Source organism: Scyliorhinus torazame, chromosome 22 (genome assembly GCF_047496885.1).
Source record: "Scyliorhinus torazame isolate Kashiwa2021f chromosome 22, sScyTor2.1, whole genome shotgun sequence".
In the NCBI taxonomy this organism is placed as follows: Eukaryota; Metazoa; Chordata; class Chondrichthyes; order Carcharhiniformes; family Scyliorhinidae; genus Scyliorhinus; species Scyliorhinus torazame.
In genome coordinates this window covers 81,102,907-81,129,365 of record NC_092728.1, presented here as the reverse complement: position 1 = coordinate 81,129,365, position 26,459 = coordinate 81,102,907, and the positions used below count along the sequence as shown (strand labels likewise).

At 51.2% G+C, this 26,459-nt stretch overlaps 1 protein-coding gene across 5 annotated transcripts in view; it reads left to right on the top strand.

The window, feature by feature from the left end:
* LOC140399163 (nuclear receptor subfamily 6 group A member 1) overlaps positions 1-26,459 on the top strand; it is a 684,364-nt gene that overhangs the window by 493,245 nt on the left and 164,660 nt on the right. For all 5 annotated transcript variants that reach the window (XM_072488435.1, XM_072488433.1, XM_072488437.1 and 2 more), the window contains one exon: positions 8,199-8,429. In XM_072488435.1, the coding sequence (XP_072344536.1) occupies positions 8,199-8,429 (231 nt within the window). The remainder of the gene's footprint in view (positions 1-8,198; positions 8,430-26,459) is intronic.

Below are 26,459 nucleotides of genomic sequence, written 5' to 3'. Positions count from 1 at the left end.
GTGAGGGATATCTACAGATGTGTATGTGTGGCCAAAGGTTGCCACCTCATAAAGTGAATTTAGCAAAGCATATTATTTCATTAGACAATGTATGAAGAATTTGTGCTTACTTGTGCAATTATAAATAACTTCTAGCAGCTTTTGCCATTCTACTTGCGTGGGCGTGGCCTTGCTGCTCACTAATTCTGACAGTATTATTCCACTGAGACATTTTCACTTACTCCCTCTCAATTTAGTGAGAGATTCTCAAGAGCTGGTGTAGAACTCACAGTGGGCATTCTCATGTTTGCATTTATTATGGCGAAGAGACCTAAGAGTAGGAAGCAAAGTCATCCACCAGATATTACCCTGGCTCCTCACCACCTCCCTTCGACAGTATAAAGGGAGCACATACAAAATGCAAACAGGATCCAAGCTGGTGGTTGACGCAGAAACCAAGACACAAGCTTTCTTTATTGAGAAGAGTTTATTGACTTTGTTCAATCTCAGCTCTCATACTGCCAATGACCCAATTATCCCCTATTCACATGCCCTGACCCTATCCCAGTAACCCGACTTAACCTTTTGAACGGTAAGGGGCAATTTAGCATGGTGGTCTCCACCCTCCCCACTGTTCCTGGGGTTAGGTCACCGTTTCGCCTCATGACCCAAAACCTTGGGGTGAAGTGCTACGCCCACCCCACCATGTCAATCGAGGCCTGCGTCTGTGCTATGGCCGAGGCTGTTGGCCCTTCAACCATGGTTGCAGCCTCAAATGTGTATGGCAAAGCTGTCTTCTTTTTGAGAGCTGAGCGGGCGGTCCACCCTGGAAAAGGGCTCACGGTGGGCAGGATCTACCTGGCGGTGGACCTGCTGGAATACTGCCGAGAGCGTTAGCCTCTCTCATGTCCTGCCTTTTATTCCCACGGAGCTCCTCCTCACCCACCTCCATCAACTGGGGGAGGTACGGTCAGGGGTGATACCGCTCCCGCTCGGCCTCAAAGATCCCACCCTCAAGCATATTTTCTCATTCCGGCGCCAGGTCTTTGTTTGCCTGGCCCGGGAAAAGGGACTTTTGAGATCCCTTTTGGGGACAAAACCTACCGCATCTTCGGGTCCGCGGGTGGCGTGCGGTGCCACGCCTGCAAGAAGGTGGGACATATTAGAAAAAATTGCCCCACCTCTAACACTGCCGCTGATGGTGCCACCGCCCCTCAGCTTCCACTGGCGTGGAGGTGAGGGGACAGCCATGTGGCTGGAAGGCTGAGAACAAGATCAACAGGGCGATTCGCCAGCGGTCAGGTTTGGATCCTTCTGACCCTCTGACCCTGACTGGCCCAGTGCCCCTGGCTACTGACTCGGGTGCAGCCATTATGCCTCACCCCACCATCACCCAGTAACACCCTCAGCAGCATTTCGGCATCGGATACTGGGCCCTGCGTCACGTCTGCGCGGGCCCCTCTGGGTGGCGGTAGTGAGGTGTGCGACCTCGAACCAGAGGGTGCTTTGTCCCAACCACAAATTCTGGAGGGCAGCATTGAGGGACAAGGTGTCAGCCTGGAGGGGCCTCCAGAGATCGAGGTCTCCCCGGTGTGTGACCCTCTCCCCCACAAACGGCGCCAATCCAGGTTATTTTCCATAGATGTCACGCCTAGTCCCCGAAAGAAAAGAGGCGGAGGGATAGTGAGGAAGCTGCCGCTGTCCCCCGAGCAGGGTGCTTCGGGATCGGACGGGACCCTAGAGGGCCCATTCCACCCAGCACAATTTACCTCGGACTTGTTCAATTTCTCAGGGAAGGGGGTCAGTGATAACCCCCTGCTTCTTGGGTTCTTCGTGGGCTATAGTTTGGAACACCCTCTGTCCCAACCGCTTCCTTCGGACACCTCTGCCACCATCCCGGACCTGTTTCCGGAGTTGTTTTCGGGGCCTTCCAGTGACCACGCGATGGGGGCAGAGCAGGCATCTGCACCACCACCTTCCGCTGGCACAGGGCCCCGGGAGGAGCCTGAGGAGACCCCGCTTGTCAATGATCGCGGTGGCGGGATCAAGGCAGCCCCTGGGTTAGTTGGTGGGCCTGTGTCGCCCGCCGCACTCAGTGTAGGATTCGGCCCGGAGGGCGACTGTCCGAAGGCTGTCAGCCGCCCAGTGTCTGGAGCGCAGGGTGTGCATGAGGCGCTCTGTAGCAGGGTGCGGGGCTCACTCGTGCCTGACACTGTATCGCCCCTCACCTCCCTCTGGGGGACTCCCGGAATATGGCACATCATAATTGAAGGTTCTTTTATTTTTCTGCCGCCGTAGATAGTTCAGGCAGTGTCCTATTGGGCCCTCCCCTCCACAAACACCCCGACTCCCTCCCTCCCCACCACCCTCCTTTCCCCTCTCTCCCCATCACCCCCTTCCTTTCCCTTCTGTTGGTACAGAGGCGAGGGTATCTGGTCTCTCCAGCGCAAAGTTGAATGCTTGTACCATTTGTTTTTTGTAAAAATGTGTTGTGAACTGTTTTAATAATCAGAGTATCCACCCCCCCCCCCCTTCCTGTACATTGGTACTGAGGAGAGGGTACCCTGTTTCTCTCACACAAAATTAGTGTTTGTACCATTTGGCCTTATGTATATTTTTACTCTTTTAATAAAAAGATATGGCTAATCCACCTAACCTGCACATCTTTGGACTGTGGGAGGAAACCAGAGCACCCGGAGAAAACCCAAGCAGACACTGGGAGAAAGTACATACTTTACACAGCCAGTCAGTCACCCAAGGCCCAGTGCTAACCACTGTGCCACCATGCCGCCCAAGAAGGAAGGATATTATCTCTCAACAGTCTATATGAAATTTAACGGTTATGTTGCCACCACCAGAGGAAACATGGGGCGCGATTCTCCGATGCCGCGCCGGTTGGGAGAATCGCCTGCCGCACCAGTTTTCCACATGACGCCGGTCCAACGCCCTCCCGCGATTCATCCAAGCGGCGAGATCGCCCATGTCGAGTTCTGCGCAGCGCAGGCTGGAGAATCGCCCGAGACACCCAAAATGGCGATTCTCCGCTACCCCCGCTATTCTCCGGCCCGAATGGGCCGAAGTCCCGACGGCATGACCCCAGTTCATGCCGTCGCCGTTCACACCTGGTAAATAAAGTCGACCGCCAGTCGTGTTGGCTGACGCTGAGCAATGAGGAGGTGAGCGGACTGTTCCGGAGCTCCTGCAGATCAGGTCGGCTTTCCCGAGAACACTGCGGCCAACGGGGGGGGGGAGGGTGGGGGGGTGGGTGAGGGAGGGAGTGGAGGTGGGAGGGGGGGGTTGAGGGAGGGAGTGGAGTTGGGAGGGGGTGTTGATGGAGGTGGGAGGGGGGTGAGGGAGGGAGGCTTGGTGAGGGAGGGAGTGGAGGTGGGAGGGAGTGGAGGTGGGAGGGAGGAGGGAGGGAGTGGAGGTGGGAGGGAGGAGGGAGGGAGTGGAGGTGGGAGGGGGGTGAGGGAGGGAGTGGAGGTGGGAGGGGGGTGAGGGAGGGAGTGGAGGTGGGAGGGGGGTGAGGGAGGGAGTGGAGGTGGGTGAAGGAGGGAGTGGAGGTGGGAGGGGGTGAGGGATGGAGTGGAGGTGGGGGGGTTGAGGGAGGGAGTGGAGGTGGGGAGGGAGGGAGTGGGGGGGTGAGGGAGGGAGTGGGGGGGGTGAGGGAGGGAGTGGGGGGTGAGGGATGGAATGGAGGTGGGAGGGGGTGAGGGATGGAGTGGAGGGGGGTGAGGGATGGAGTGGAGGGGGTGAGGGAGGGAGTGGAGGTGGGAGGGGGTGAGGGAGGGAGTGGAGGTGGGAGGGGGTGAGGGAGGGAGTGGAGGTGGGAGGGGGTGAGGGAGGGAGTGGAGGTGGGAGGGGGTGAGGGAGGGAGTGGAGGTGGGAGGGGGTGAGGGAGGGAGTGGAGGTGGGAGGGGGTGAGGGATGGAGTGGAGGTGGGTGAGGGATGGAGTGGAGGTGGGAGGGGGGTGAGGGATGGAGTGGAGGTGGGAGGGGGTGAGGGATTGAGTGGAGGTGGGAGGGGGGTGAGGGATAGAGTTTAGGTGGGAGTGGGGTGAGGGAGTGGAGGTGGGAGGGGAGGTGAGGGATGAAGTGGGAGGGGGGTTGAGGGAGGGAGTGGAGGTGGGAGGAGGGATGGAGTGGAGGAGGGTGGGAGTGGGGTGAGGGATGGAGTCGAGGTGGGAGGGGGTGAGGGATGGAGTGGAGGTGGGAGGGGGGTTGAGGGATGGAGTGGAGGTGGGAGGGGGTGAGGGATGGAGTGGAGGGGGTGAGGGAGGGAGTGGAGGTGGGAGGGGAGGGAGGGAGTGGAGTTGGGAGGGGGTGAGGGAGAGTGTGGAGGGTGTCGTCCATCCGCGGTGCTACATGTCAGCCGCCCTGATATGGCAGGACAGTGACGAGGACACGGCTGCAGGGTGTCGTGTGGCTGATGGGCACAGGCGACTGGCACAGTGGTGAGGAGGACGGTGTGAACTGACCCTTGGACCAGTCCCTGGTACTGTCAGGGTGGCACTACCAGGTTTGCACTGCCAACCTGCGCAGGAGGCACTGCCCAGACGTGGTCCTCTCCCCCCTCAGGGGCTATATTTACCTTGGCATCCCCGCTGGGTTCCCCTCGACTGATTTCATTCTTATATAGCTGTTGTGAAGCCAGTGAGGTAAGAATAATCAATAAGGCTGGGAATCGTGACTGGGAAGCCCTTTAATAATATTCAAATATATTGAAATGAGGTGGGGTGGAAACCTCGTTATGTCACCGGCGAGAGGCGGGGAAAATCGGGAATGGAAATCTTTCCGGTGCAAATCTCATTTTCCAACTCTCTCAGAGCTCAGTAGCATCATTGCCTGTTATCTTGTGGATATCATGCTGAGGTTGTTGTAGGACACGAGGGCTGTGCAGTATTTACTTGTTTTTTTCTCTTACGTGCTGTGATCTGTGCTTTTACACTGAGGGAGTACATTTTTGGCACTCTTCACTTTATTTAAAAGATGAGTGGCACCACAGCAGTGTGGCAGGTAAGTGGTTTAATATGCGTGGCGCATATTAAGTGATTTAATATGGAGGTGATTGGTATGGTTTGATAAGCCCTCATAGTAGGTGAGGCCACCCCCCCATGTTAGTTTGATTGGTGTTGTGTTTTTCTTTTGTTATTTTGGGATTAAGAAATCCTTGCTTGTCTCTTATGAAGGTACAGGCAGATCATGTATCCTGCAGAAGACTGGGTTCCTTTTTTTTGTTTATGTCATTGGTACCCCTGGTGTTGTTGACTGGGGGGAAATATGTTCTGGTGCATACCCAGGCACGGTCGGCTGTAAATGTGATGTGAATATCTTTGGCCTGTCGACCCTTATTCTAGTGTGTCGTTGATCCTAATTTTGCTTGATTTGAGTCGGTCAGAACAGTAGTATAATAAGTTTATCCAGAGTACGTTGGGGTTGTGGGGGGGGAGGGGGGGGGGGGGGGAATGTGTATGAGTGAATTAAATTGGCTAAAGACTGGCAGCTGTTATGCTGGGGGCCTCGGGAGGAGGTAAAGATAGATCATCCACTCGGCATTCTGGCTGGAAATGGTTTCAAATACTTAAGTCTTGTCTTTTGCGCTTGATGTGCTGGGCTACCTCATCAGTGAGGATGGGTATATTTATTCAGCTGCCTCCTCCTGTTAGTTGTTTAATTGTCCACCAGCATTCCCGATTAGATGTGACAGAACAGCAGAGCTTAGATTTGATCTGTTGGTTGTGAGATCAGTTAGTTCAGTAAGTCTCAGGCTGATTTTTTTTGGCATGCATGAAGTCCTCTGATGTAGCTTCACCAGGTTGGCATCTCATTTTTGATGATGAACATTGAAGTTCCCCCATCCAGAGTACATCCTGTGTCCTTACTACCCTCAGTGCTTCTTTCAAGTGGCGTTCAGCGTGGAGAAGTATTGATTCTTCAGCTGAAGGAGGGTGTTAGGTGATAATTATCAGGAGATTGCCTTGCTCATACAGTGCAGAATGAGGCCATTCGGCCCATCGAGTCTGCACCGACTCACTTAAGCCCTCACTTCCACCCTATCCCAATAACCCCTCCTAACCTTTTGGTCACTAAGGGCAATTTATCATGGCCAATCCACCTAACCTGCACATCTTTGGACTATGGGAGGAAACTGGAGCACCCGGAGGAAACCCACGCAGACACTGGGAGAATGCGCAGACTCCACACAGACAGTGACCCAGAGGGGAATCGAACCTGGGACCTTGGCACTGTGAAGCCACAATGCTATTCACTGTGCTACCGTGCTGCCCAAAATGGGGTGCGGAGCCAATGTTGAAACTCAGAGACAAGCCTCTCCTGAGTGTTTGGAGTCATAGGTAGGACAGACCAAGTATGGACACCAGATTTCCTTACTGAAAGGACATTAGTGAACCGATGGATTTTTAACAACAATCTTCCAGTTGTTTCATGGCCACCATTCCTGGGACTTAGAATTCAAGATTTATTAATTGAATTTAAATTCACCCAACTGCTATGGGATTTGATCTTGTTCCCCTCGAACAGTTTGGACCTCTGGATTACTAGTCCATTAACATTACCATCATGCTACTTTTGACTACATCTAAGCTCCTCTCCTCAACTATTCCTTGGTGTATGGACTTGTAAAATCTACCCACTCTCTGGGAGAAGAGGTTTTCTCTGAATTTCCTATTTGATTTCTTGGTGACTATCTTACATTGTTAACCAGTAGTTTTGCACATCCCCAAATGTGAAACACTCTGTGAGTATGCTGTCAAGACCTCTAAACTTTAGGTCACCCCTCAGCCTTCTTTCTTCAAGAAAGAAATCCACCCTGTTCATCCTTTCTTGACGGGTATAACTCGTAGTTCAGATATCAAGGGGGCAATTCTCCAAGCCCTGCGCCGGGCCGAAGAATCGCCGCAATTGTGCCCCGACGCCGGCGCGCGATTCTCTGTGGTGTGGAGAATCGGCGCCATTTGCACAGGCCGCTGGAATCGGCGGGGCTGGCGATTCTCCGGCCGGCATGGGCCGAGCGGCCGCGCGGATACGACAGAGTCCCGCCGTCACCGTTCACCCCTGGTCGCTGCCGGCGGGAGCTCTGCGGGAACGGTCCAGGGGGGGCGGCCTGTGGGCGGGGGGTGGGGGGGGGGGGTGCTCAGTCCCGGGGAGGGGGCCTCCGATGGGGTCTGGCCCGCGATCGGGTCCCACCAATCGGCGGGCCGGCCTCTTTCCCCCCCCCCCCCCCCCCCCCCCGGGCCAACTTTCCTGCGCTGCCGGCCCCTGAACACCGACGCCATGTTGAGTCGGGACCGGCGCGCGGAAGAAGTCCCCTGCGCATGCGCAGGTTGGCACGGCCCAACTGCGCATGCGCGGGTTGGCGCGGCGCGCATTTGGTGCCGGGAAGGGAGGCTGGAGCGGCATGAACTGCTCCAGCGCCGTGCTGGCCCCCTATGGGGGACAATAGGTTGTACCCGGGCCCGTTTCGTGCCATCGTGAAACGCGACGGCATTCACGAAGGCGCGAACACTTGGGCTCCATTTGGGAGAATTGCCCCCCAAACTTGTGAATCATTTTTGCACCCACTAAATCTTTTTTACAATGTAGCAGTCACAATCAGAGAAACATAGAATAGAATCCCTGCAGCTCAAAAGGAGGCCAGTCTGCTCCGACCCCCTGAAAGAGCACCCTAGCTCAGCCCACTCCCCTGGCCAAACCCTGTAACACAACCTACCCTTAGGCACTAAGGAGAAATTTAGCATGGCCAATCCACTTGCACATCTTTGGACTGTGAGACAGAGCTGGAGCACCCAGAAACCCACGCAGACACAGGAAGAAAGTGCAAACTCCACATAGACAGTGACCCAAGGTCGGATTTGAACCCAAGTCCCTGGTACTGTGAGGCAGCAGTGCTAACCACTGTGCCACCGTGATGCCCAATACAAGTGTGACCAAACCTAGGTTTGATATAAGTATAACTTCTCTGCTTTTCAATTCAAACCTCCCAAGAAATAAACCCTAGTGCTTAGTTTACTTTGTTATTGCCTTATTGACTTGCATCGCAACTTTTAGTGATTTGTGTTTTTGTATTCTCAAATCCTTTTGCTCCTCTACCTAGTGATGAAATATTTATTTTCAAGGTCTAATTAAATAGAATTTTGTAAAAAAACTTACTTTTTAGCCTCTACAAGTTTATTTAATTCTTGTTTCTCTTTCCCTGTTAGATGATCGCACTGATCAGCGAACCTGCCTTATCTGTGGAGACAGAGCTACGGGTCTGCACTATGGTATCATTTCATGTGAGGGATGCAAAGGCTTTTTCAAACGTAGTATTTGCAACAAGCGGGTTTACAGATGCAGTCGAGACAAGAATTGTGTCATGTCACGTAAGCAACGAAATAGATGTCAATATTGCCGGCTCCTTAAGTGTCTCCAAATGGGCATGAACCGTAAAGGTAATTTAGTTTTCACCATCTTTGATATCATTGAACTTTATGCACAAACCAAAAAAAGTTGGTCTATAATTGTTTTATTTTGATAGAGATTATAGTGGTTAAGTTTAACATTGACTGTAAACAAATGTTAGAGTAAAGGACATTAGAATTTTTATCATTTGATAGAATATATATGATAGATATAACTGAGATAACATTGAAGCAATATTAGCTTTGTGACGATTCAATTACACAGTTTTCATCAAAGATGGACATGATGGGCGCGATTCTCCACTCCCACGCCGAAGTGGCCGCGCCGTCGTGAACGCCGTCGAGGTTAAGACGGCGCGGAACGGCCCTGGTCCCGACCGATTCAGGCCCTGACAATGGGCTAGGATCGGGGCCGCGTCATCTACACGCGCCAGGCCTTGTCGCCCACGTAAAAGCGGCGCCGCATAGATGACACGGCTGGCGCCGCATGACGGACGTCATCTGCGCATGCGCGGGTTGGCCGGCGGCAACCCGCGCATGTGTGATTGCTGTCCTCTCTAAGTCCGCCCCGCAAGAAGATGGCGGACGGATCTTGCGGGGCCGCAGAAGGAAGGAGGTCCTCCTTCAGAGAGGACGGCCCGACGATCGGTGGGCACCGATCGCGGGCCACCCCACATTTCAGGTAAAGCCCGGTGCAGGATCCCCCCTCGCCCCCCCCTGCAGGCCGCCCCCCCAGCGTTCACGCACCGCTCACGACCGCAGCGACCAGGTGTGGACGGCGCTGGGGGGAACCCGCCGTTTTGGCCTGGCCGCTCGTCCCATCTGGGCCTCAGAATAGCGGGGGTGCCGGAGAATCGCCATTTTCGGTATCTCCGGCGATTCTCCAGCCTGCAGCCTGTGAAACTCGATCGGGCCGTTCCCACCGCTTGGGAGAATCGCGGGAGGGAGTCGGACCGGCGTCCCCGGAAATTTTGGCGGCCCCGACGATTCTCCCAACCGGCGTGGGAGTGGAGAATCGCGCCCAATATGTGACATTTAAAAATGAATTTCAATACAGTTAATATAATTCATTAAAAAGCAGTCGAACCAAAACATTTTATAGAAATCTGTAGGACGCAATGTGCTCAGAGTAGCCAAAAACAATGAAAAATAATAGTGTCACAAAGGATTGGCAAGAAACAAGACCAGCTAAACTATTGTGACAGTTGTTGCGGATGGTATCCTAATGCACAACAATGGCTATTAAAATCTATTAAAAATTTAAATAAATTCTGGAGTGTTCCTGTTTTCGTTCCTTTTTGAAATAGATTGGTTATCCTTGTAATGGCATTTCCATTCAGATGATTATAATGGGACATGCTTAAAGTTTACTTCAATTCATATTTTTTGCATGGTATCCTGAGCAACACAAATGTGCCTGTTATGAATGTTACATGTTCAAGTTGAGGTTTGAATTTGGAGGCGTTTTAAGAGATGGGGATGCTGCTCTTTATAAAGTCTTCGATTAAAGCATGAGATTTCCAACTAATGAGCACAAAATAGGTAGATAATTGATGTTTCCATCACTGGAGTAATGTGTGCTATGATGTTTCTTTGATGTTCGTTATCAGTGATGAGATTATGTGAAGTAAATTTGATTCTCCAATTCATTTTAGGGTTCTGAAGGGTATTCTATCAGCAAGGAGGGTTTTTAGAAAAACTGACACTTTGAATGCTTGCAATAGGAAAGCGTTTGTGTCACAATGCAATTTTTTAAGCCTGCCATTGAAAAATATGTTTTTGCTGTTCCTGTTATGAGGTTTCTGAAGAATTGTGTAAAGTTCTTCGCTCTTTGTTTTAATGAATTTGAATTTTGATCTTATTTGTTACATTATTGCACACTGTATTGTGAAAGTTGTCATATGCAAGTTTCATCTGAAGAATTATTAAAACTAATCTTATATAGCTAGTGCTGTAGCTGTGCCTCTAACTATCTGGACATTAACATGTCATCCCAATGCCTGTAAAAAGTGAGGGGGAAAGGAGGACTGGATCTGGTTTTAAAATTCCAGATCCCTATTGTGGTATTAGCGTTCCATCTAACAAACATTGGGATGGCGGAATTATTATTTATTTATATCTTGAGGCAGAGTTTCCCAAAATAGGGAGCATGATGAGGTTATTGGGAGCTGCAAGAAGAATGGGCTGGTCTAAACCTAGAGCTGTGGTCTCATGTGCCCCATTGGGAGTGATGACTCATGTACAATCAACCAAAATCATCAGTAAAGTCCAGAGATCGGCAAGCAAATGTTTCACGCATCAGGAGGATGTACAGCGAGGGACCCAGCATCTGACAGAAGAGCTGACATGGGTACTTCGAGAAAGGGCCGAGTCAGTGCAGTCTTGCTGAACAATCAATTACCAAGTTTCGCAGGGGAGCACTATGGTATATACAGATATGTATGTGCGCATATCACCACAACAGATCCTCCATGGTGAGGGCAAAACTTCTCAGACATGCTTCCTTCATTGGTGGCAAGTCATTGGATGTTCTAGGCTGCGTTTTCCTTGCAAGTGTTAAGCATGGGTATCTTAAATTCCTTTCCATGCAGTGCCCTTCAATCTGCGTCAGAGGGTCAGGCTCAATTGAAATGTTCCTGAATCAAGAGAGCTCTGAAATTCATGACATCCTCACGAGCCCTACACACTCTAGGCCTTACCTAGTCATCTTGTTGAACGCGAATGTGCGGAGGCTTTTGAACGTTATCATGATGCGGCGAGGGAGGCGGAGATAGTGGTGGCGATGGACGCTGAGAAAGCCTTCGATAGGGTAGAGTGGGGGTACCTGTGGGAGGTGCTGAAGAGGTTTTGGGTTTGGGGAGGGGTTTGTCAGGTGGGTTAGGCTGTTGTATGATGTCCCGATGGCGAGTGTGGCCACAAACAGGAGGAGGTCCGAGTACTTTCGGTTGCACCGAGGGACGAGACAGGGGTGTCCCTTGTCCCCCCTGTTCTTCGCACTGGCGATTGAACCCCTGGCTATGGCACTGAGGGAGTCAAGGAACTGGAGGGGGTTGGTGCGGGGTGGGGAGGAGCATAGGTTGTCACTTTATGCGGACGACCTGCTCCTGTATGTGGCGGACCCGGTGGGAGGAATGCCGGAGGTAATCAGAATTCTTAGGGAATTCGGGGACTTTTCGGGGTACAAGCTCAGCATGGGGAAGAGCGAGCTGTTCGTAGTTCATCCAGGGGACCAGGATTGGCGAGCTCCCACTAAAAAGGGCGGAGAGGAGCTTCAGGTATTTGGGGGTCCAGGTGGCCAGGAGCTGGGGGGCCCTGCACAGGCTTAATTTTACAAGGCTGGTGGAGCAAATGGAGGAGGGGTTCAAGAGGTGGGACGCGTTGCCACTGTCCTTGGCGGGTAGGGTGCAGTCAATCAAAATGACGGTGCTCCCAAGGTTTTTGTTCCTGATCCAGTGCCTCCCCGTGTTTATCCCGAAGGCTTTTTTCAGGCGGGTTAACAGGAGTATAATGGGGTTGTGTGGGCACGAGGGACTCCGAGGGTAAGAAGGGTGTTCCTGGAGCGGAGTAGAGATAGGGGGGACTGGCGCTGCCCAACCTCTGTGGGTACTACTGGGTCGCCAATGCGACGATGGTGCGCAAATGGGTGATGGAGGGGGAGGGGGCTGCATGTAAGAGGCTGGAGACGGCGTCTTGTGTGGGTACGAGTCTGGGGGCGCTGGCAACGGCGCTGCTGCTGCTCCCTCCAAGGAGTATTACCACAAGCCCGGTGGTGGTGGCTGCCCTCAAAATTTGGGGGCAGTGGAGGCGGCACAGGGGGGAAGTTAGGGCCTCGGCGTGGACCCCATTACGGGGGAACCACCGGTTCGCCCCAGGAAGAACAGGTGGAGGGTTTTCGGGGTGGCACAGGGCAGGGATACGAACGTTGGGGGACCTGTTTGTGGACAGGAAGTTTGCGAGCCTGGGTGAGCTGGAGGAGCAGTACGGGCTCCCCCCGGGGAACACCTTCAGGTACTTACAGGGAAGGGCGTTTGCCAGGCGGCAGGTGGTGGAATTCCCACGGCTACTGCCACACATAGTACAGGACAGGGTGCTCTCGGGGTGGGGGGGGGGGAGTGGAGAAGATCTCGGAAACTTACCAGGTGATGCAGGAGGAGGAGGAGGCCTCGGTGGTGGAGGTAAAAGGTAAGTGGGAGGAGGAGTTGGGAGAGGAAATTGAGGAAGGGACGTGGGCAGATGCCCTAGGGAGGGTGAACTCTTCCTCATCGTGCGCGAGGCTCAGCCTCATACAGTTTAAGGTGCTGCACAGGGCACACATGACCGGGACAAGGATGAGCCGTTTTTTGGGGGGTGAGGACAGGTGTGTTAGGTGCTCAGGGAGCCCAGCAAATCACATCCATATGTTCTGGGCATGCCCAGCGCTGGAGGAATTTTGGAAGGGCGTAGCGAGGACGGTGTCGAGGGTGGTAGGATCCAAGGTCAAACCGGGCTGGGGGCTCGCAATATTTGGGGTGGCAGAGGAGCCGGGAGTGCAGGAGGCGAAAGAGGCCGGAATTCTGGCCTTTGCGTCCCTGGTAGCCCGGCGAAGGACTTTTCTTCAGTGGAAAGATGCGAGGCCCCCAAGCGTGGAATCCTGGATCAGTGATATGGCAGGGTTCATTAAATTGGAGAGGGTGAAATTCACCTTGAGATGGTCGGTACAAGGGTTCTTTAGGCGGTGGCAACCGTTCTTAGACTTTCTGGCAGAACGATAGACATTGGTCAATGGCAGCAGCAGCTCCGGGGGGGGGGTTTACTTTATTATTGTTTTTTGTTATTTACACTGAAGGGTGTGAGAAGGTGTATATACCTGTTGTGTTAAGTCGGGGTGTTAATGTTAATTTATTATTTATGTACGGGGGGGGGGGCTCGTTTCTAGATTGTGTTTTGTACTTAACCCTGTTGGGTTCATTTTTTCTCATTTTGTTATTGATATTTTATGAAAACCTTTAATAAAAATTATTTTTTTTAAAAAAAAGTTTAAATAAAAGAACCCACAATGTGTTTACCCAATCCCATATGAGTGGTACTTTCATATCATTATAAAAACGTTATTCCTACCAGACCAACAGTAGATGGTTGATAAAAACTGTATAAGTAATAAAGTGATGCAAAATTGATAAATTTTGTCACTCGACATTCAAGACAGATCAGCTGCTAAGGCCCAACCTATGGTCAACAGTGTCAAACATACTTGATACTGAGCCTCACACACCACTTTAAATGAAAGAAGGGCCCATTGTGTCAGCTCTCTTCAGGTCCTTTGGTATGCAGTCTCCAGTGACTTGATACCAGATGCTAGTAGACATAAACTTTAAGCTTTGGCCCTAAGCTTGTTAATGTTAATTCGGACAAAATGCCTAAAAGCCTTTTGTGAACCGTTTACATGGCATTCAGTAGCAATGGGGAGCAAACCTGTACCAGCTTCATCCACAGCATCTTCAAGGGAAAACTGTTATCTTGTACCGTTGGCCTGTGAGCATCATTGACAGTAATTCCTTTCTACCCTTATATCCTTACAGGAAGGATATTGTTATTAGAAAGAGTGCAGAAGAGATTTACAAGGCTGCTACCAGGACTTGATGGTCTAAGTTATAAGGAAAGGCTAGATATGCTGGGACTTTTTTCCCTGGAGCTTAGGAGGCTTAGGAGTGATCTTATAGAGGTCTATAAAATAATGAGGAGCATCAATAAGGTAGATAGTCAACATTTCTTCCCAAAGGTAGAAGAATGTAGAACTAGAGGGCAAAGGTTTAAGGTGAGAGGGGAGAGATACAAAAGAGACCAGAGGGGAAATATCTTCACACAGAAGGTGGTGAGCATCTGGAACGGGCTGCCAAGGGTGGTGGTAGATTTTGTCTTTTAAAAAGCAGTTAGACATTTACATGGACAGGGTGGCTATAGAGGGCTATGGGTCAAATGCGGGCAGGTGGGACTAGCTTAGTGATAGAAACTGGGTGGCATGGACAAGCTCGGCCGAAAGGCCTGTTTCCATGCTGTAAACATCTATGACTCTATGACCCTATATTACGATTCTGGACCAGACCCCAACAGTGGCTGGGATACTGGACTGAAATCCCAATATTTTAGTTTGTAAGACTGCGAAAAGAATGATTCGCTCCAGGGGTGATAGCATGAAGAAATAGAGCTTGGTTATTTTTAAAACAAAACTTTATTATGCATACAAGATTAAGCTTTTTAACTTCACACCCGAAAAGAACAGCATAGACTTACCCCTTAAACACTCTACTCAACTTCCCATTAAACTACAAGAAAAGAAATATGTGCTCTCAATCTATCTTACTGTAGTAGAATCGTGGATTCAGCAGCAGGCAGATCAGAATTCAACTCCTCTCTACAACTCCTTTCTACAAAAACTGTCTCTCTAAAGCTTTTTAAAATGTCTCTGCATTCCTTGGCTCCACCCAGCAAGGACCTCATCTCCCCAAGCTATTTGCAGGCTGCAAAGCACATTAACTCCCAGGGACTTTCTCAGTCCAACCACAGACTGAAAAACATTCCTTTGTCAATTTCACCTTCTGGCTGTTAAAAGTATACAGGCTCGGCAAAAACGAAATTTTGTTTTGGGGGAAAAAAAATTACCACTGCAGTCAAAAACATTCTAACCCCAGGCTTCTAACCCTTAAATTGCCCAATACTTAAAATGCAATATTCTTGAAATCTTCCAGTCGTCACACCTGACATGGTCCCTCATCTTTGGTCTCTTTAGAATTGACTGAAATCTGGGATATTGATATTTTGAGCACGATTTAACGGGAAAAACAAGAGTCCCGTTTTGCGTGCATTTAGTGGGGTGTTTCACAGAGAACGACCCGGCTGTCAAACAGGAGTCTTTTTTTTCTGGCCTCGGCGAGGAGCGCCCTGCTGAGGCCTTCTTGGGGCGCCATTTTTAAATGCCGCCCTGATCTCTCACTCCCCCCCCCCAATGCCCCAACTTGCTTGTTAAGGGCTCCGCTCCCCCGACCTCATAAGTGCTGGGCATGCTTGGGCCCCAATCCCTGGCATGGGCAACCTGCCACCCAAGCACCTTCGCACTGCCAGCCTGGCACCCAGGCCTCTGGCTGTGCCTGGGTGGTACTGCCAGCGTGTCCAGGTGGCAGTGCTAAGGTGTGGTTTTGTTAGCGGGAGTGCCCTGCCCAGAGCCCAACGACCCGAGGGCCTCTGATGGCCTTGAAGACACTGGAGGTGCCATTACACCTGGTCCATGTTTATGTGGACCAGTACTAAATGGCGCTAAGGCGAGGTCTCACACCCTGCCATACTGGCTTAAATCCTCCCAAGTGACTCTAGCAAACCTTCCAGCCAGGATATTGGTGTCCTTCCAGTTTAGATGCAACCCACCCTTCTTGTACAGGTCACACGTGCCCTGGAAGAGATTCCAGCGGTCCAAAAATCTGAAACCCTCCCTCCTACACCACCAGTTTAGCCACGTATTTAATTGAACTATCCTCCTATTTCTAGCCTCACTGGCACGTGGCACAGGGAGTAATCCTGAGATTACAACCCGAGAGGTCCTGCTTTTTAGCTTATTGCCTAACTCCCTGAACTCCTGCTGCAGGACCTCATCACTCTTCACCAGGGAGGCAACATACCATCCTGGAGTCCCTTTCCCAGCCACAGAAGCGCCTGCCTTTGCCCCTTCCTATAGAGTCCCCGAGAACTATCGCTCTCCTGCACTGCCCTCCCCTGCTGAGCAACAGAGCCAGTTGTGGTGCCACTGTTCAGGCTGCTGTTGTTATTTTCCCCTGATAGGCTAACCCCCCCCAACAGTATCCAAAACGGTATACCTATTCGAGAGGGGGACAGACACAGGAGATTCCTGCACTGCCTGCCTGCCCTTTCCAGCGGCCAGCCATCTGTCTGCCTGCATCTTGGGTGCGAGTCTCTATAACTCTTATCTATGACACTTTCCGCCACCTGCATGCTCCTAAGTGCATCCAACTGCTGCTCCAACCGAATCACGCGGTCTGTGAGGAGCTGCCATTGGTTACATTTGCTGCAGATGGAATGCTGGAAGCGATACGGATCTGCCACATCTCACAGTTAGAGCACTGCACCCCGCTGAGTGACATTTAAGCACTCGTTAATTAATCCAAAATAATCACTTAAATCGTTACTAGATTACGTTAAAATTAACTATGTGGTCCCTGGCACCAGATTTTTACTGTAAAATTTAAATGCTAAATACTAATTTCTGCCCGACAAAGGCCAAAATATCGCGCCCCTTGCCTTCTGGGTGTTAACTTGAAATGTGAATTCATCTGTTCTCTCCACAGATACTGACTGATCTGCTGGGTGTTTCCAACATTATTTTATTTTTATTGTGATAGATACCTACATTTCTGTTTAGACATACAAATAATTTATTTTTTTAAATCATTTTATAAACAGCTGTTAATACATATTTAGTAAATGCCACAAATATGTGTAGTTATCAAGAACAGAGTTCATTAAGAGAAAGAAAATTGGGGACTTCCGGTGCCGACCATGGAGTGAGCGGTCGCACATTTGGCAGCTCCCGCTCATGGTGCTCTTTGTGTGGTTTTTAAGCTGGATAGTTGCAGGAAATTTGTAGAGAAAGGGTGTAGAAGCAAGAACAGAAGAAAGGAACCCCCAGTTTATGAAGCTGCGACCCAGAAGTCAAAGAACGAACCAGGCGGTGAGTGAGGTGCGGACAACACGCATGGAGATGGCGGACGAACAGGGACGGACCCCGTCAGCACAGAGGTTGATGGATCAGTTGGTGAGCTTCTTAAATGAGAAGTTCACCCAACAACGGAAGGAGAGTGCGGAGGACCTGGCCCAGGCGGTGGACTCAATCAAGGCGGTGGTTGACCGGGTGGAGATGAAACTGGCGGCCGAGGGTCAGGCGATTCAGAGGTTGGAGGAGCTGCCGGGGAAGCATGAGGACCAGTCCACCTCGATGGCAGCAGAGATTGGGATGCTGCGTGAGGCTGCTGGAAAAAGTGGCGGACTTGGAAAATCATTCTCGGGGGCAGAACATTAGGATCGTGGGTCTGCCGGAGGGAATCGAAGGATCGGACGCTGGTGTGTATGTGGTGAAGATGTTGGAGAATTTGCTTGTGGATGGTGTGTTTGATCAACCGTTGGAGGTGGACAGGTCACTGATGCACAAGTCCCAGGAGGGTGAGCCGCCGAGGGCGATGGTGGTGCGATTACATTGGTTCCTTGACAAGGAACGCATTGTGATGTGGGCCAGGTAGATGAGGCGATGTACATGGGAAGATGTCGAGATCCAGCTGTATCAGAACCTGGGAGCAGAGCTCGCAAAGAGGAAGGCAAGCTTTAATAAGGTAAAGTCGGCCCTGTACCAAAAGGGCATAAAGTTTGTGCTGCTGTACCCGGCCCGCTTATGGGGGCCGGGAGTGGTACTTTGGATCGTTGGAGGAGGCAGCGGACTTTATGAAGGAGAATAGACTGACAGGAGAAGGAGAATCTTGAACTTTGTCTGAGGAGAACTAAACTATGTTTTGTAAAACTTTGGATCCATGTTGGATGGACTTATTTCGGGGTTTTTGCTTGTTTTTTGTGGGGGGGGGGGGCGATCGATTTGGTTTGGGATTAGGCTGGTATATAGTAATTTTTAAAAGGGAGGAGGGGTGGGCCTTTGTGCTTGGGCCTTGGGAGGGATTGCTTGTTTGCTTTTGCTTCTTGCCTTTATTTCGACTGTTTGCACTGAGAGCGGGGGGGGAGGGGAACCAGTGGGAGGTGAGATGCTAGGTGCCATGGGCAGGGAGCTGCCAGGCTAGCTGGGAGAGCTAATTTACGGAAGCAAAGTGGGGGCTAAACAGAAGACGGGGAGGGAACTTTCAAAGTGGAGGAGGGTTGATGATGGTGGTAGCCCAAGGGCAGGCCAGGGGAGATGCGGGACATGGGCCAAAGACAGGCTAGGAGAGGTTATGGTTGATCGGTTGGGGGGGGGGGGCGCGCAGGGGAGAGCGTGGAGGAGGAGGGGGGGGATGAGGCCGGGGGTGGGGCGGGGGGTGTCCCCCTACCAGGCTGGTCACATGGAACGTTCGGAGACTGAATGGGCCGGTTAAACGTGGCCGTGTGTTTGCGCACTTGAGGCAACTGAAGGCGGACGTGGCCATGTTTCAGGAGACACATCTGTAGGTGGGGGAATCAGATTAGGTTGAGGAAGGGATGGGTTGGGCAGGTATTTCATTCGGGATTAGACTTTAAAACGAGGGGGGTGGCAATCCTGGTCAATAAATGGGTGGCGTTCGAGGTGGGGAAGATAGAGGCGGACCCGGGAGGTAGATATGTTATGGTTAGTGGGAAATTGGAGGGAATGGTCGTGGTATTGGTCAATATATATGCCCCAAACTGGGATGATGTTGAGTTTGTCAGACGGGGGCTGGGGAAGATCCCAGACCTGGATTCATATCGACCCTGATTATGGCGGGATCGGATCTGGATCGGTCAAGTTCCAGGTCTGGGAAGGTATCGGCTATGGCAAAGGAGCTGCAGGGGTTTATGGAGTGCATGGGGGGGTGGATCCGTGGAGATTTGGGAGACCATGGAGTAAGGAGTTTTAATTCTACTCACATGTACACATGTAGTCCCGGTTAGACTTCTTTGTGTTGGACAAAACGCTACTGGCTGAGGTGGTGAGTGCTGAATATTCAGCAATTATGGTGTCAGACCACGCCCCACACTGGGTAGACCTGCAAGTCAACAAAAACGAAAGGCCCAGCACCCGCAGTGGAGGTTAGATGTGGGACTGTTAGCGGAGGAGGAGGTGCGAGTGGGTGAGGGAGGCCATTCGAGGATATATAAAGATCAGTGACATGGGTGAGATTTTGGCAGGGGTGATGTGGGAGGTACTGAAGGCGGTTATTAGGGAGGAACTCATCTCAATCCGGGCACGTAAGGAGAAGACTGAGCGGGTGGAGTTGGACAGGCTGGTAGGCGAAATTTTACAGGTGGACAGGAGGTATGCGGAATCTCTGGATGACGGGCTACTGAAGGAGCATCCGAGACTGCAGCTGGAATTTGGGCTCCTGTCCACAGGTAAGGCAGAGGGACAGCTGAGGAGGGTAAAGGGGGCAGTGTATGAATATGGGGGAAAAAGCCAGCAGGATGTTGGCGCACCAGCTGAGGAAACAGGAAGCAGCGATAGAGATTGGGAAAGTAAAAGATACGGGGGGTGAATGATGTGTTTTGGGAGTTTTACAGAGGATTGTATAAATTGGAACCCATAAATTGAAGCATAGGGTCTCGTTCTATGCGGACGATTTGCTCCTGTATATAACAGATCCACTGGGGGGGGGGATTGCAGGAATTATGGGACTACTGGAGGAATTTGGCCGGTTCTCAGGCTACAAGTTAAAATGAGCAAGAGCGAGGTCTTCAAGATCAAGGCAAGAGGGCAGGAGAAGATTAAGTTCACCTTTAGGGGTTCAATACAGGGGATCCCTTCGAGGTGGCTGCCGTTCATCGACTTCTTTGAGGAAAACTGACCATCAGCAGAAGGGGGAGGGAGGTAATGGGGGGAGAGGAGTGGAGGTATGGAAGTGGAGAAGAAGGGCAGGGAATCTAATATATGGGTAGCTAGGAGTTTGGGCGGGGGGATGTCGGGTATGTTACTGTGGGTTTTTTTGCGTGTGTCGGACCGCTCTGTTATTTAGAATGTTAATATGTTAAAATGTTAAAATTATAAATGCCTCAATTAAATGTTTTCTAAAAAAAAAGAGAATGAAAATTGGAAAAACAAAATAATAACTGAAGCTACATATTTGCATCAGCAACTGAGATCTTTACATTTTTAGTATCAGTTTTTTATTCTGAACTGATTATTATTTCTAGACATTGAAAGGCCTACTGAAACGTCCAGCACTTTTTTTTTAAGATAGGGCATTTTTGGGAATATTCAGGGCTTCTGAAATGTTCAATTTCAGCAGCCAGAACGTATTTCTATTTTATGGAAATGGAATCAACTAATAGTTTCAAGAGAAAATTGGATGGGCACTGAAAGAAATAAACTTGGGGATCTAATCCTTCTATGCTGTAAATGACTGTTCTTTCACCTGGACTGCTTCCTTATATGAATAGGAAACATGGAAACACCCTCTACCCTCCAAGAAATTGCCAGCTATAGGATGCACATCCGTCCCTCCCTTTGAAAAAGCAATGCACATTCTCCAGTTTAAACCCCTTCACCAAACTTCAGAGCTAATTTAAGTTGAATTTTAAAAAGATGAAATGTGATTTCCATTCAAATTAACATCATTTGAATTGGGCGTTTTTAAATTAAAAATAATTTGTAGGTGAATGTACATTTACTAAGAAATAATACACAGGTGCACTGCCTCTCGACTAGATTACTAAACTATTGCATATTTCAACATGAACGCCTTTATTGCTTTTTTAAAAAATATATATTTTATTAAAGTTTTCAAACACAATTTTTCCCCCTTACAAATCAACAAAAACGATAACATGATAACTGATAGATAACATTGTTTAAGTAAAATAACAAACTAACAAAATAACATAAAATAGTGCTACCCCCGCCCCTTCACCACATCTAGAACAAAAACAATTTACCCCCCCCCCCCCCCCCCCCTCTGGGCTGCTGCTGGCTATCTATTTTCCCCCTAACGTTCCGCTAGATAGTCGATGAACGGTTGCCACCGCCTGGGGAACCCCTGAGCCGATCCTCTCAGCGCAAACTTCATCCGCTCCAGTTTTATGAACCCTGCCATGTCGTTTATCCAGGCCTCCACGCCGGGGGGTTTCGCTTCCTTCCACATGAGTAAAATCCTTCGCCGGGCTACTAGGGACGCAAAGGCCACAATATCGGCCTCTTTCGCCTCCTGCACTCTCGGCTCATCCGCTACCCCAAATATAGCTAACCCCCAGCTTGGCTTGACCCGGACCTTCACCACCTTCGAGATCACTCCCGCCACTCCCCTCCAATACCCGTCCAGTGCCGGACACGACCAAAACATATGTGTGTGGTTCGCCGGGCTCCTCCCGCACCTGTCCTCCACTCCGAAGAACCTGCTCAACCTCGCTCCCGTTATATGTGCTCTATGTAGCACCTTAAATGGGATCAGGCTAAGCCTGGCACACGAGGAAGAGGAATTTACCCTACTTAGGGCATCAGCCCACAAACCCTCCTCAATCTCCTCCCCGAGCTCTTCTTCCCATTTTCCTTTCAGTTCTTCTACCAGCTCCCCCCCCTCTTCTCTCATCTCCTGGTATATTTCGGACACTTTGCCCTCACCGACCCACACCCCCGAAAGCACTCTATCCTGGATCCCCTGTGTCGGGAGCAGCGGAAATTCCCTCACCTGTTGTCTCGTGAACGCCCTCACCTGCATATACCTAAAGATATTCACCGGAGGCAGCTCATACTTTTCCTCTAGCACTCCCAAGCTCGCAAACGTCCCATCTATAAATAAGTCTCCCACTCTCCTAATTCCTGCCCGGTGCCAGCTCTGGAACCCTCCCTCCAACCTCCCTGGGGCAAACCTATGGTTGTTCCTGATCGGGGACCACACCGAGGCTCCCAACACACCCCTCTGTCGCCTCCATTGTCCCCAGATACTTAATGTTGCCGCCACCACTGGGTTTGTGGTAAACCTTTTCGGGGAGAGCGGTAGTGGCGCCGTCACCAGCGCTTTTAAGCTCGTTCCTTTACAGGACGCCATCTCCAGCCTTTTCCACGCCGCCCCCTCTCCCTCTATCATCCACTTACGGATCATCGCCACATTGGCGGCCCAGTAATAGTCGCCCAAATTCGGCAACACCAGTCCCCCTCTGTCCCTGCTACGTTGCAGGAACCCCCTCCTTACCCTCGGGGCCTTTTCTGCCCACACGTAGCTCATGATGCTCCTATCTATTTTCTTGAAAAAGGCCTTAGTGATCAATATAGGGAGACATTGAAACACAAATAGGAACCTCGGGAGGACCATGATCTTAATCGCCTGCACTCTGCCCGCCAGTGACAGCGGCTGCATAACCCACCTTTTGAAATCCTCTTCCATTTGCTCCACCAGCCGAGTCAGATTGAGTCTGTGGAAGGTTCCCCAGCTCCTGGCTATCTGAATCCCCAGGTATCGGAAGTTTCTTTCCACTCTCCTTAGCGGCAGGCCATCTATCCCTCTACTCTGGTCCCCAGGGTGTATTACGAAAAGCTCACTCTTTCCCATGTTAAGCCTATATCCCGAGAAATCTCCAAACTCCCTCAATATCGGCATAACCTCTTTCATCCCCCCCACTGGATCCGCCACATACAGCAGTAGGTCATCTGCGTAGAGTGACACTGGGTGTTCCTCTCCCCCTCTAACCACCCCTCTCCATTTCTAGGAGTCTCTCAGCGCTATGGCCAGTGGTTCAATTGCCAGCGCGAACAGTAATGGGGACAGAGGGCACCCCTGTCTTGTTCCCCTATGTAGTCGAAAATACTCCGATCTTGCCGATTTGTGACTACACTTGCCATTGGGGCCCCATAGAGGAGTTTAACCAAGCTGACAAACCCCTCCCCGAACACAAACCTCCTCAGCACCTCCAATAAATACTCCCACTCTACCCTATCAAATGCCTTCTCTGCATCCAGTGCCTCCACTATCTCTGCCTCCCCCTCTGCTGGGGGCATCATTATCACCCCCAATAGCCGTCGCACGTTGACATTCAATTGTGTCCCCTTTACGAACCCTGTCTGATCTTCGTGCACCACCCCGGGACACAATCCTCTATCCTCATTGTCAGCACTTTTGCCAACAACTTGGCGTCCACATTCAGGAGCGAGATAGGCCTATAAGACCCACATTGCAGCGGGTCTTATCTCGCTTCAGGATTAGTGATATCGTTGCCTCCGATATTGTCGGGGGTAGAGTCCCCCCTTCTCTGGCCTCGTTAAAGGTTCTTACCAGCAGCGGGGCCAACAAGTCCACGTATTTCCTGTAAAATTCCACCGGGAACCCGTCAGGTCCCGGGGCCTTCCCTGCCTGCATGTTCCCCAGCCCTTTGGTCACCTCGTCCACCCCAATTGGCGCCCCCAGGCCTGCCACCACCTGCTCCTCCACCCTCGGGAACCTTAGTTGGTCCAGAAACTGCTGCTTCCCCTCTTTTCCCTCCGGGGGTTGGGATCTATATAACCTCTCATAAAAGGTCTTAAACACCTCATTTACCTTCCCTGCTCTCCGCACCATAGTTCCCGTTTCATCCCTAACTCCCCCTATTTCCCTCGCCGCTGTCCTCTTACGAAGCTGGTGGGCCAACAGGTGACTCGCCTTTTCCCCATATTCATATCTCATCCCCTGTGCCTTCCTCCACTGTGCCTCTGCCTTCCCTGTGGTCAGTAGGTCAAACTCCGTCTGGAGTCTTCGCCTCTCCCTATATAGTCCTTCGTCTGGGGCCTCCGCATATCTTTTATCCACACTCAAAATCTCCCCCAGTAATCTTTCCCTCTCTTTGGCCTCTGTTTTCCCCTTGTGAGCCCTGATGGAGATCAACTCTCCCCTGACCACCGCCTTCAGCGCTTCCCATACTACCCCCACTCGGACCTCCCCATCATTATTGGCCTCCAGGTACCTTTCGATACATCCCCGCACCCTTCCGCAGACTCCCTCATCCGCCAATAATCCCACATCCAGTCGCCAGAGTGGGTGCTGTTCCCTCTCCTCTCCTAGTTCCAGATCCACCCAATGTGGGGCATGGTCTGAAACAGCTATGGCCGAGTACTCCGTTCCTTCCACCCTCAAAATCAGTTGACAAACCATAAATTTCTTTACCCGTCAGTCTGGCCTCAATAAAAGTCGAGATGGATTTGCAGGTATAGCATTAGTTATTTTATTTGACTTGCAAGTCTGATTCATTTCACACAGGCACAGGACACAACTAGTCTCCTAGATCCCGGGAAACGATTGAAGAAGGAGACAAAGGGATTTCTGCAAATACATTCAAATGGCATCAAGTTTCACATACATGATTCCCATAGGTCATCCCTCCTGACCTGGCCATACATCCTGATTGGCTCACTTCTCATCCCTTCCTCTGGCCTCCTATTACCCAGCATCCTTTTCTCCTCCTTATCTGGACACCCCTGCCCCTTGCTTTGCCATGCGTTCTGAAATCCTTTGTCTGTGAACTAACAGAATCAGACCGGTCTATGTTTACATTACAGTAACTAATATCTCTAAAGTAACTATTTTATATCACATTCGTCACAGTGACCGTCCCAAAACGAAGAAATCTATCCGGGAGTATACCTTATGGACATGGGAGAAAAAGGAGAACTCTTTGGCCAGCGGCCTAGCAAATCTCCACGGATCCCCTCCCCCCATTTGGTCCATAAACCCCCTAAGCACCTTGGCCGCTGCCGGCCTTCTTCCGGTCCTGGATCTAGATCTATCTAACCCTGGGTCTAGCACGGTGTTGAAGTCCCCCCCCCCCCATTACCAGGTTTCCTACCTCCAGGTCCGGGATACGTCCCAGCATCCGCTTCATAAATCCCGCATCATCTCAGTTCGGGGCATATACGTTGACCAGCACGACCTCCATTCCCTGCAGTCTGCCACTCACCATCACATATCTGCCCCCGCTGTCCGCTACAATGTTCCTAGCCTCGAACGACACCCGTTTCCCCACCAATATGGCCACCCCTCTATTCTTTGCGTCCAGCCCTGAGTGGAACACCTGTCCCACCCATCCTTTCCTTAACCTAACCTGGTCCACCACTTTGAGATGCGTCTCTTGAAGCATGGCCACGTCTGCCTTCAATCCTTTTAAGTGCGCGAAGACTCGATCCCTCTTAATCGGCCCATTTAGGCCTCTCACGTTCCACGTGATCAGCCGGACTGGGAGGCTGCCCGCCCCCCTCCCCTGTCGACTAGCCATCACCCTCTCTGGACCAGTCCCACGTCCCGGTCCCGCGCACCCACCCGTCCCCCAGGCGGCGCATTCCCGCCCCGACCACCTTTTCTCTTACCAGCTCCCTCTCGATCTCAGCAGCAGCAACCCAGTTGTGTGTCGTCGTCCCCCCCCCCCCCCCCGCTTGATCCCCATCTGGCATCTAGCATGGTTACTCCCCCCATATTGCTTCCGAAAGTCAGCTGACTTCAACTGACCCCGGCTTCTCCCGCTCTCTCCTTGACCCCCCCCCCCCCCCCCCCCCCCCCCCCCCCGTGTGTGGAACTCCCATCCTCCTTGCGCCTATCTTCCCACCATCATCTCTGTGGCGCGGGAAGAAAAAAAACGCGCTTTCTAGAACCATCCCGCCCCCTATGGCGCAGCTCCCCTACAGCCCCATTCCCCATCCCCCGCCTGTGTCTCTTTTTCCCCCCCACCGGCGCCCACATTTCTCAGTGTCCCCCCCTCCCCAATTTACACCTCTATACATAAACATTGTCGTTTCCCCTCCAACATCAGTCCCTCAGTTCTGGTCCAGTTTCTCTTTTTGAATGAAGGTCCATGCTTCTTCCGACGTTTCAAAATAGTAATGTCTATCCTGGTACGTGACCCATAATCGCACCGGCTGCAACATCCCGAACTTTACTTTCTTCTTGTGCAGCACCTCCTTGGCTCGATTGAAACTCGCCCTCCTTCTCGCCACCTCTGCACTCCTTTCCTGATACACTCGTATCACCGCATTCTCCCATCTGCTACTTTGTACCTTCTTGGCCCAGCTCAAAACAATCTCTCTGTTGTTGAAGCGGTGAAATCGCACGACCATCGCCCTAGGTGGTTCTCCAGCATTTGGTCTCCTCGCAGGGACCCGGTGGGCCCCTTCCACTTCCAAGGGGCCCGAGGGGGCCTCAGCTCCCATTAGCAAACGTAGCATCATGCTCGCATAAGCCCCGCCGTCAGCTCCTTCCACTTCCTCGGGGAGACCCAGGATCCGGAGGTTCTTTCTCCTTGATCTATTTTCCAGGACTTCAATTCTTTTTTTTTTATAAATATTTTATAGAAAATTTTTGGTCAACCAACACAGTACATTGTGCATCCTTTACACAATATAACAACACAAATAAC